At 37.2% G+C, this 12303-nt stretch overlaps 1 protein-coding gene across 5 annotated transcripts in view; it reads left to right on the forward strand.

The window, feature by feature from the left end:
• IQSEC1 (IQ motif and Sec7 domain ArfGEF 1) overlaps positions 1-12303 on the forward strand; it is a 258195-nt gene that overhangs the window by 40825 nt on the left and 205067 nt on the right. For all 5 annotated transcript variants that reach the window (XM_072347516.1, XM_072347517.1, XM_072347507.1 and 2 more), the window contains exon 2: positions 1878-1907. In XM_072347516.1, the coding sequence (XP_072203617.1) occupies positions 1878-1907 (30 nt within the window). The remainder of the gene's footprint in view (positions 1-1877; positions 1908-12303) is intronic.

The following is a 12303-nucleotide window of genomic DNA, read 5'->3' on the forward strand; positions in this document are numbered from 1 at the left end:
TTTAAAGTACAGCCAGCTGCACAGGTCGTACTAAATATTTTATCGGTTCTTATAATAATCTTCAGCACGGTAGAGTTTTCCTTTTTGTATAACTGTCTAAAATATACAAATTCTTGCAAACTAGATCTTTTTTTTGCAAAATCTCCATTCCATATGTTTGTGTTCTTGGACATGCTGTTCTGCACAGTGCTGGCAACGTGCTGATGCTGACCTAGGCCTACTTAGCAAGGGAAAAACAGAGAACATGCTTGTTTTGGGGCTCAGGGAGGTTTTACGTATCTGATTACTATGTCCAGAAAGCAAGGCTGCTGTAAGACTCATGGAGTGTTTCTTAATGTAGTATTGCAGATCTGTTGTGATCCATGGGGGCAAATAATGTCCTTCAGGCTCAGTGGGCTAAAATAAAAATCCGAGAAAGCTCTAATTTGTAACAGTCTTTTAGCTGGGGGTGGAAATTTCCTGACAGATTTCATTAAGCTTCAAGAAAACAACAACAACAAAACAAATAGTTTTGAATACATAATAGAGGGGGGAGGAAAAGAGCAGTTTTGACACTTACTCTTACAGTAGATCTTGAAAAATAGGTTTAAAAAAAAAAAAAAAAGGAAATTATTCTGTGTAGCTTCTGCTTTAAAAATAAAAATTCAAAGGTAATTTGACTGGCAACAGAGAGCAAGTATGGAAAACCCCAGAAACGGCTGGAGGTATTGTAAGCTGCATTGGGCACCCTGCTTGGCTCTGGCTGAGATGTTTGCCTGTCTGCAAGGCTTACAGCAAAGATGCTGGCTGATGTCCAGCATAGCTGCACTCCTGTGACTGCCTTATGCTGGTGCGTTGATGCTCCATCTGATGCTGGAGAGGTTTCCTGGCATGCAGCACTGTGCAGGCTCTAAGCTGAAGGAAGACAGAAAGGCAGACTTGGCTATATTTTTGCGGTGTCAGATGAACCAATAATTTTAATGAACTTTTACTATGGGTTTCTAGCAAGCTGCCCAGGATGCAGAAGTGATCACTAATTAACTTCACATCAGTCTTTGATCCTTACCTGGATAAAGATACGGAAACAAATCTGTATTCAATGATCAGAATTGGTTCATTGTATTATTTCTTCCACTGATCACTGAAGAATTCTTATTATACCTTTTGTCACACTGTACTAACAAATGTCCAGTGATTTTTGCAGCTTATTTGGATCTCTCTGAAGATTTAGACATAGAAAAGTGTATTTTGAAGCTTGATTTTGCTCTGGAATCTCCTACTTTGGTTATTTTTGATTCTGACTTCTCAGCTTTAGTTTATGAGGCTGATAGCCAGTTACGGGTTCAGAAGAAAAAGAGCCTGGGTGTAAGGAGTGGGAAGAGGCAGGGGTCAGTTTTGTTCCTGTTCTGACTGATAAAATGATCCCATCTTGAGAAAAATATGATCTTCAAGAGCTTCTGTAACTTGATGTATTTTATCACTAATTTCTTCATAACTGAGAAACAGACAAATGTGTGGTTTTAGAATTTTATGAACTGTTTTTTACAAACAGTAGCACTTATTGGGTAGTATCTGCCAAGTCCAGCGATTAGATTCCTGAACGTGTTAGCTGAGTAAAGACTGAAGAAAGGCCTAAAACAGCAAAAGACTTGCACGTGTGCTGGTCTTCGCTGGTGTTTCAGGGACTGGTAGCACATATTTTAAGTAGTATTCTTGTTATTGGCTTTAAATGTTAGACTTTTTAACTTCTAATAGATTAATTCTAAATTTAAGAATAACTGTTTTCTTGTTTAATGCCTAAATAGCAGAGAAAGAGCAAGCCTTAGAAAACCTTGCTGAAACATAAAGAGAATGTGTGGGAAGACTGTCATCCTAACTGTTCGTATCTTATTTTTCAGGTCTGAAGGCGACAGTTCAAGAAGTGTCAGGTATGTGCACATCCCCTCTTTCAGTCATGTTGCATTAACTTTTATAAGAAAATACTTTTATTTTAAATGCGTAATTTTAAGTATAGAATGGAAACAGATGTACAAATGTTGTTTGATTTTTTTTTTTTAAGTTCTACCTAGCATGCCATTTGTATTTTGAGTAAAGGAACTTCTATATTGAATGAATGCAGTAATGGGTAATTTGATATTCTTGAATGCTTCTACTTACAATATGGCTTCATTAAGACTTGCATCTTAATTTTGGTCACTGCAAAATATTGTTTATAGTTGATTTACAGCATTTAAGCTGAAAAAAAAAATAGCATACTAAATGCTCACTTGTGCTAACAAAGGAATGCCGTAGCCTTCATTTGCTGGTGTGACATCTGTACTAGGGAAAGGGCACATACTTGTTATGGTCTTCTGGCTTTCTTGGCAGCCTTCATTTCCTTACCTGACAGAGAATCTTCATTGACTCATTGCTACGATACTCACTGTGCACTTGGAAGATTCAGATAATTTAGAGAATTTAATGTTGCTGTCACCTGCATCAGCTCATTCAGTTAGCATTTTTCAAATGTTATCTCAAAGGTGGTACATTCTGAAGAAAAGTAGCTGTTTTAGTCAAACTTGTGGAACTTTGGGCATTGTCCTACCAGTAACTAAAATTACAAACCCATGGGCCTGCATCTGGAAGTCTTGTGTAAATTAGATCTTTACAGTTAATTAGATCCCTCTTTCCCCCTTCCTTTAAAACATTCAGTATTGTCAGGATCATTGAACTTGTTAACTCTACTGGGATCTTTTTACCAGTTGTTGTGCCTCTGAGCTATAAAGAGAAGTATTAAGATTGCCAAGGAAAGAAGCATTTCTTCCAGGGGGCTTTGTGTTTTCCCTACCTTCCCAGCCTGTGATAGGCAGCTGTCAGGCCACACAAGTCTGAAGCCAAATGTGATTTACCTGTCACTTGGAGCCCTTGGGTTCAGTTCAGGTTGCTCATGGAGTTGAGTGAGTATAAGCTGATTCCAGACCTGAGCGACTGGCTCTGGGATACCCAGCTCTTTTCACATTGGAATGGAATACCCACCATCAGTGATGCAGTAGGATTTCATACTGTTGATCAGCTGCAAAAGTTATTGCATCTCTAGATTTGTTTTCAGTAGCTTTATAATTTGTTGTAAGAATGTAGATTTATATAAAAGATATTTTGAAGTGCCCTAAAATTCTGCAAATGCTGAATCTGGTTATGCAAGAGCAAGGTTGATGCAGTAAAGCAATGTGTTTAGAGATAAAACACTGAAACAAATAAATGGGTAAAAAATAGGAAAACTCCCATGAATTATTTATTCCAAACACTATTTCACCACTGGTGAAAGTTATATTGAAATGAGCTGGTAACACAATAAAATGTGCATTGTGAGGTGGTACTTGACTTGGATGGAATACAAATGCCTTAACAATACAAAGTGACTTTGCAATACAAACAAACTGTATTAATGGTGATCAGCTTATAGTTTGAGATTAAATAGGATTTTTCACTCTTCCCTATTGCATCAGTAAGGCTTGTCTCTGTAAGATGTGTTGGGAGGGCAACTACTAGTGTGCCAAGCAGCGTAACTACCTAGAAGTTACTCTTTGCACATTTGCTTTAACTTAGTGATGCAGGCTGCATATCTGTGTCAGTCTTCTTCACCATCTTTCTGAGGGAAGAGAGCAGTTTCCTGGCATGAGGATGGATGGGCAAATGGAGATATAATGATTGCAAGCTGCCAAGCTGGGAGAGATGAGGGTGATACTGCTTCATGCAGTCAGTTGCCCAGTATTTCATTATTTCTAGTGCAATAGTATCTGAAACCAAAGTCTGGTCTACACATTTTTACCCTGCTCTTCTTGGTGTACTGTGCACTGATGTCATCAGTGACTCTGAACTGTAAAGTGCTCACAATTTTTTCCGTTCACTTTCCTCTAAGTGGAATACACTTAGAGTAGCGAAGCTCTTTGCTCGAGAGCAAGCAATTGTATTCAGTATAACAAAATAACTTCACTGTGTCATTAGTGGCATTTTAGACACTTGAGTTTTAGGAAAGACATTATGAAAATGGATTGTCAACTGCAACTAGACTTTGATTTCTCAGGAATACTGAGTGCCTTAAATTTGTTGGTTTTTTTGAGTGGTTTTTTTTTTTTTTTTTTGTGCTCAGTTTGAGGTGTTCTAAAACTTTCTGATTTTCAAAAAAGGTCGAGTGTGCGTCTCAGCAATTGGTGTAAGAGTTCTAAATTCCATGCTGACTTGACAAGCAGAATTACTAATATGGGGGCTGCTCCGAAAGTAATGCTTCCTATCTTATGACACGGGTGGATGCTGGTGGTATGGCAGAAGAGATTGTACCTTGCTGCTAATATTTTGTTACTTGTTTTTGTGCAACAGTTTACAGCAGAAGGGCAGTCTCACAAAATAATGTCTGGCATGGAAGTGTGTGCGAAGCAAAGGGGTGCTGTTGAATTCCTCCATGCAGAAAAATATGGCACCCGTTGACATTCACTGACACTTGCTGAATGTTTATGGAGACCAAACTGTGGATGTGAGCACAGTGAGGTGTTGGGTGGTGTGTTTCAGCAATGATGGCATCATAGCAGCTGTGAAACTGTGTCACCTCTGCTGGTACAGACTTTTATGTGTATGGCATGAGGATCTTTTTCATGGCTGGCAAAAATGCAGAGCTAATAGTGGTGACAACAGGGAAAAATACAGTTTTGTAGCTGATAATTTGCTACACTAAACAGTATTGTTATGCTCCTTGTGTCTGTTGCAGTTTCCATGGAAATAAACAGGGGACATTACTTTCAGCATGACCCATATATTAAAAAAAAATAAGAAAATCCAAAACTCCAACAAAGCCTTGTCAGTCAACCATGGATGCTTAATCAGAATACTTCACCTTTTAGTGACTGAAATAGTAGATGCTTTAAGTAGTTGAATTTTGGAAAGTTATCATCATGTGATTGAGAAGCATATACCCTACTTTATAGACCTTCTATTGTTTTTATTTATCCTCTGCTGGAAGAAGAAAGACAAAGGATACCATTCTTTCTTGAGACAGTTCACTCAAGGGAGTGAGTTGTGTTCTACTTCTCAGGTGATACAGACAAAAATCACATTATTCCCTCAAAGAATAACCTGTAACTGCATGACATTAGCTAGTAGGAGGAAGATGCATGAATGGAGCTTTTCTAACCCGACAATCCATTATTCTGTCCTTCAAATTGTAAGCTTATTTTTCCATGGACTGTTTCTCAGTGAAGGAATAAACATTAGGGAACTCGGTGTTTGATGACTCAAAAGCTTCAAGCAGTGTAAGTGATTTTAAGCAATCATGGCCATGGCCCAGATTGTATTTGAGGAATGAAACTTGAACTAAGCTAACTTCTTTTTTCTTTGTTTGTTTGTTTTGACACCTCCTAACTCCCTTAAATAATATTTTCTTAGTCTCAGCTGGCAAAGAAATAGCATAGAGCTGAAAGGTAAATTAATTTAGAAAAGGACTGATTTGCTTTGGCAATAATTGTCAGTAGGTAGGCATATGTTTGTGGTTTAATTTTTATTTCAGTTTCATATTAATATTTTGATTTATGAATTAATGAGAATACTATTTTGCACCAAACAGTGGAATCAGATCTTGCTAAATTCAGATACCATCCAGGTAGATAAACTATAGCATATGCAAGCAGTTTGCTTGAAATTATTTCCAATGGAAACAGACAGCTGTAATTTATGTAAGTTTCAAAGTGCTGTTTGTGCTCAATAGAATTCTCTTGACAGGCTGGCAGTTGTCAAATTTGCAATCTTGAGGAAAAGACAAAGCTTTGTAAGTGGTTTCACATTAATTCAATGAAGCTACTTTTTATAGTCAATTCTGGAAGGAGTTGTTCCTTGCTCACAAGTAGTCCCACTGGTTACAGTGTAAGATAAGGCCTGCCTAATGAGCAACATGCATGCACAACTTAATTCAGTAAGTTGAGCACTTGTAATGCCACAGGATTTAACTTCTGTGTAGATAAAGTAGTTTAAATTTCTTTCATGATTTCACCATTCCACAGTAAATGTTGAATTGCTTTTGTTCTTTTCTATTAGAATTCACATGAAAAACTGGCTTAAATCTGGGGGATAGTATATGAGAATAAAGAAAAGAAAATGGGCTCTCTTAGACTTGCTGTGTACATCATAATATTTTTCACAGGCTTTGGACAGTTTTGATTCTGCAGAGCCTGCTGAACTGCTTGTAATTACTCAGTTTGTTTCTTCACTGTCACTCTTGATAAGGAAAATAGAAGCAGTTTGTATTTTGACTAGAACTTAGCACACGTATTAGCTGTTTGGTGGGACAAGAAGAACTGTCAGTAAGTTGACTGGTATTTTTGGCATGCTGAAGAGATCCTGCTATGCAGTTTCCACTGAATTATGTTGCTTTCCAGCTTCCTTTTGCATGTGTTTTTTCAGAAAAACTGAATATGGTGTACTCTTTGATACAAAGCTGTTCCTGCTCCACATCTGTTTTAGAAAAGAACTGACAGTGAGTCCAAACAGAACCTCACATCTGCTATAGTTGTGGGAGATCCAAAGAAGAACTGGGTATGTTCTAAAGTCAGCCTAGCTTATCTATTTATATTAATGGCCTTATTGAACTTGGAATACTTTAAGATTGTTTGTGTAATAGTTTAGAAAACAATCGTAGAATGGCCTGGGTTGAAAATGACCTCAAAATGATCTCGTGACAACCCCCCTGCTATGTGCAGAGTTATCAGCCACCAGACCAGGCTGCCCAGAGCCACATCCAGCCTGGCCTTGAATGCCTCCAGGGATTGGGCAGAAAACAAATGTTTGATCAACCTATTTCAAATTATACTTCTATCTTGTTTGGAAATGAAGCTTGCTTTAATCTAGTGGGTGCAGAGAAAGCAGTGAGGATGTAGTCTCTCTTGCCTACTTCTTTCATGCATACTTCGTATTTTATGCATAGTGAAGACTGTGTAAGATTCTGTGACTTCTTTAGTAAAAATGATTAACTGAAAGCTCTAACCTTTTCTGCCTCTGCCTTGCTCTATCACTGGATGCCTTCTGTTCAGATTAAGAGGAGAAAGCAAAGTACTTTAACTTGTTTCTATAATAGATGACCTCACTTGCTGAAACCCCATATTGACTCCATAGTCTTTTTTCTGAACGTATCTGCTAATAAATCCCAACTAGTCTTGACTAATTTCTGCCATCCATTTGGTCCCATTAACTTCTTGTTGATTAAATCAAGTACACTAGTTGGGATGCCCCTATAATTTAGTTAGAATAGTTAAATTTATCAGGGGAATAATATTCTTCCTCTGAATTTTAATGAAAGAAACAATCTCTGTATGCAGAACTAGAGAGTGGAGCTGAAACGAAGAGAGCTGCGCGAAATACCAGTTACACTCATTGTACAACAAGTAGAGAAATCTTATTTTGAAGATAAAACCAGGAGCAAGTCGTTTTATGTTTACTGCAGTTCTAACGTGTGGTGTATGGTGCAGATGTGATGAGTCATATTCAGGAGCTGTGTTGTGAAGATTTATAACAGCACATTTACAGAGAATGCTCTCTAGAAATCTTCAGTCTTTCAATTTCTTTAAGTGCTTTTGTTTCTCATACAGTTGAAGGTAAATTGATCTTCAGCTCTTTAGGACTGGTAAATACTAGAACACATTGTTTAGAATAAAGTGAATTTTGAAGTCAATAAAATGCTTCCCTCCTGCAGACCACTAATGTGTATGAATTAATATGATTTACAATTACTCAGTTTGGGGGGTGGGGAGGGAAGTCCTTTTATCCTCACAAGAACATCAAAAATCTAGCATGAGTTCACTTTAAATCACTTGCCTTCTAATAAACCCCTTGGCTCTGATGAATAAATTGAGGAAAATATCCACTCTGCAGTGAAGATGAGCATTGCAGCTTGTACATTGTCATTTTATATGTGCTCAGAATGTACTAATGCAAGCTTGGCACACCTGAGGAGTCAGCTCTGTTTTTCGTATTCTTTTTTTTTGCCTTTGGTTTTGAAATGAACTGTTTTGTAAAGCACTGCTGTAAGTAACCTAACCAACACATGAAAATGAGCTTTGCAGGTACACTGCTATATACTGACTTCAACCAAGATGATGTGAGTTAGATAGTTGACTGTTACTCCAATAGTGCACTTAATCTATTGTGAATTAGTATTTGACTTTCAAGACCTGGGTCTAATACAACTATGAACTAATATGTTATTTGGAATTTTCTGGCACTACAGTGTGCTTTTTTGATATTCATCTTACTCTGAAATCGAAACCAAACATCCCATTTTCCAGACCTGTATTCTTAAAAGATATTTAACTGCTTTCAAGTTTTCTGGTTGATATTTCTTTACTAAACCCACTTATGAAGCTATTCCATTCTTCTCTCAGACTCAGCGCTGTGGGTAGATCACATAAGAACTGAGAACTTTTATATAAACCGCAAGTTGGTAGCTACTTGGCCATTTGTTATACTACCTATTGTTTTAATAATAATCATGGAGTAATTTGGGTTGAAAAAGTACCTTAAAGCTCATCCAGTTCCAACCCCCTGCCATGGGCAGGCATGCTTTCCTTTAGACCAGGTTGCCCCATCCAAGCTGGACCAGAACACTTTTGGGAACTGAGCATCCACAACTTCTCTGGGCAGCCTTTTGCAAATGCCTTGCTAACCTTGTTTTGTAAGCATAAAGCCAGGTTCCTTAGGATCAAAGTCTTCGTAGTGCTACTTCACTGTTTCATAGGGTTTGCATAATCGTGGCTTATGACCTTGTTCTTTCCTAGGATTTGTTTGATAGTGACTACAAAATTTCCTAAACCATCTTTGAGTGAATCAGAATGAAATGGAATTTTCTAATATCAGTATGTGGTTTCTGCTGTTTCAAAATGTAATCCTTCTTTGATCTTGTGGAAGTGTGTTCTATTAACATAGGCAGTCTGAGACAATGCAATATACTGTGTTAGTCTGGGTGTTAAATATTCAAGATTTAATTGAGGAAAGTATTTTGAATTAGTGTATGTATTCGTGTGTATAGATGTTCAGATGGAAAACAGCTTCAGAGAAGCAGTCCTATTACAACATTAAATATGTAATAACTTAAGTATTTTAGTGAATGTCAGAATTCTGAGATTACCAAAATACTTGATTAGAGAAGTATAATCTTTTTTTAAAGTACTGCGGCAATAAAACTTACATGAGTTTCTATATACATGTTTTGGTAAAGTATTTCATTATGCGATAATTCACAGTGCTTAATTGCCTTGCAAATAGTCTTTTAATTTCCTGTTTTAGCTCCATTGTAGATATTAAAATGTGTTTGTGTTGCTGGAGCTGTGTAGGCAAAAGGCGTGGGAGTTTAATGGATTTTCCTTTCCTTTTTGTCTGAATTATTGTTGTAGTAAAAGCGGTATGAATGCTTGCTAAGCAAGGAAAGCTGAAGCTAAAAGTAAACCTCAACTACATTTTAGGGAAATGCAGGCTGATTTACAGACAATGTAAAAGACACAGCACTGTGCTCCAAACCTTCATCCTATTGCTTATGTCAGTTCTTGAATGCGTGTGTATTCCGTATGCATGTGTTTCCATTTAAGTACTAACGACTCTTGAACACTTTTCTCAGCCCATGCTCAGCAGGTGCTTTTCTCTTGCTAGAAGTGACCCTTGCTTGCGAATTACATTACACCTTTGAAACTGTAGTTTCAGTAACCCCTCACACCTCCAAAAGAAAACTTACAAACACTTTGGATAGCATTGGTGGGTTCAGACATCCTGATCTTATAGAAGGATTTCTGTATTTGTTTTATTATCTGCTCAACGAAGATGCATAGTAATAGATCTTTAATTTCATTAAGACTGTCCACCTTTCACTGTTCACATCTAACCTCAATCATTACCAGTTGGAGGCTTTTATGGAGATCTTTTAAATACAGTTCATTAATGAGCATTTTAATTATCGCTCTGAGGACAAAGATCATTCTGTTTCTTAGCTAAAATAAGGCAATGCAGAAAGTTTAGAATTAGAGTATAATGCAAGCTTTGGGAGGATGTTTAGTGGCAGAACTGATACCTACTCCTTGAAAGGATGTAGAGTGTTATTAGACAATGGAGATATAATAGTAGCGGAGGGATAGGAAGGCACAGGAAGGCTTGTATAAAAACAAATTACTAGTTCCTCTTTTTGAAAGATAGATGTGATTCTTAAAGCCTGTATGTTCTCAGGTCCTTGTACAAGTTAAAAGTGTTAGCTAATAAAATGATACAAGTAGAAAAGATGTACTTCATTAAATCTGTGGAGTTTTGATCTCTGTTCTGACTTTTATATATTTAAATTTAGGCTATTGTTTTTTCATAAGTTCTCCTAACAGTAACAACAGTGAAATGTAATGTGATGATGAGCAGCAGATTTCACCTGAAGTCTCAGAATTAAAGAGACAGGATTGATCTTCACTTATTTCTAATCAAACCACTTTTTGTTTATTTGCTACTCAAAGGGAAGGTAGATTTCTGCCTTAAGCATTGTCATGTTGTGCTGTGTTCTTAAAGTAACAGAAGATCCATCTTGTCTGAATGGTGGAGAATAGACAGACATAAGTCTAAGCTCTGAATTTTGGGCAACTGTAAATAATTCTTATTACAAAACAAATCTGTCACTGGTGTTCATTTTATTTTTTGAGAAATTGAGATAGTAGTTTGCAGAATTAGATGAGTAATAGCTGTTACTTATCAACTGAATTGCAGCAGATGGAGCTGGCACATAATTCCTCTAGCCTAAAACCTTAAGTGTTCTTACCTGATCCTCAAATGATAGCTTGGTACAAATCCAGATTAAACCTGGTGTTGTGAACGTTGGCGTAGTGTGGATTTGCTTTCTTTAGAGTCAGTAATAAAAGCAAGATTGTTTGGAATGTTTGGATTTGTTACAAAGGAAAGATTTGAGATTTCCAGGTTTAAGTTCAGTATGATATTATACCTGCTAATTCATGGCTTAGTTATAGTAGCTTTTATTTTGGCCTTGTTCCTGTTGCTTGCTGCCACATGTGCAAGCCCTTCTAATTGTGAGTCAGTGGAAAAAATGAAAGTAAGCCTGTGGCCAATGTTCTACTTGTGCTGATGTAGCTGACTGCCTAGGATGCTTCTAACACCTATGTTTTACATGGGAGAAAATGTTTATTCATGGAAGTCATTAAAATGGAAAGGAAAAAAAATAACCTGTATTGCTACAAAAAGCTCAAGACCTTGAACTAATGTTAATGAAGTTGGGAATAGCTGCTATATATTATAGAAATCACAGGAATGATTTATGTAACTAGGCCATTGATTACAAAAAGGCTTGCACCTCCTTGACATAAGACAAATGGGGAGGGGGAAGAGTCAAGTGCTATCCTGCATATCAGGGGTGTGTGCTCTTCTAAAATTCATAATATAGAATCAGACATGCATTGAAAGTTTCTATTCAGAAAAACATTCAAACAAAACCAAAGCCAGCAGTATTACCCACTGAGTGCTCAGTAGGCCTCCAAAGGAGAGACACTGGGTATTAAGTTTTGCCTGGTCTTAAGCTACCTGAGGCTAGGAGCAGTGTGTCAGAGCAAGACTCTTCCTTTTCCAGGAGATTCCTCCAAGGTATTATGTTAGGGCACAGCTAATTAAAAAATATGTATACTAAAAAGCAGTTCTAAGTACATGGTTAGGATAACTTCTTGCTATCAAAACAGAATCTTGAAGATGCATAACTGGTTTTTGGGTATGGATGACTGTGTGCAAAGCAGTAGAATTCCATACAGTTTGTATACACTTGTCAGTATTCTTTGTGATTGGTGGGTAAGATGAAGTGAGGGTGCAAATCTAGGACAAAGAGCTGGTGAAGCACTGTTAAGAGCAGGGACACAAACTGTTCGACACTGTCACTGGAACAGGAGCTCCATATTCTTTCCAAATTCTTCTTTGTTTCTGAACTTGTAGGTCAGATCTCACAGGGGATTGTTAACAGTATTTGTGAAGGATTTGTTTGGATACTAAGATTTCACTCTTGTAAGGAACCGTGCTGCAAAATGGGATTGAATTTAACAGCAGTGCGATCAGAAAAGCTGATTGTGCAAAAACAGGAAACACTGTCAACTGCAAAAGACAATGTGTGCATACCAATGAATACAAATTTAGAACTATTTACCCAGGTTAGTTACTTTAACATACTATCATTAGTGAGAAGATACAGTAGAACAGTAACGCACTGTAGCATTAGCTTCTTTAATAATGAAAGCCACCTCTACTTTAAAGAAGGATTAAATGGAACATGAAATAGTACAAATTCTTGAA

This window comes from Excalfactoria chinensis, chromosome 12 (genome assembly GCF_039878825.1).
Source record: "Excalfactoria chinensis isolate bCotChi1 chromosome 12, bCotChi1.hap2, whole genome shotgun sequence".
Taxonomy (NCBI): Eukaryota; Metazoa; Chordata; class Aves; order Galliformes; family Phasianidae; genus Excalfactoria; species Excalfactoria chinensis.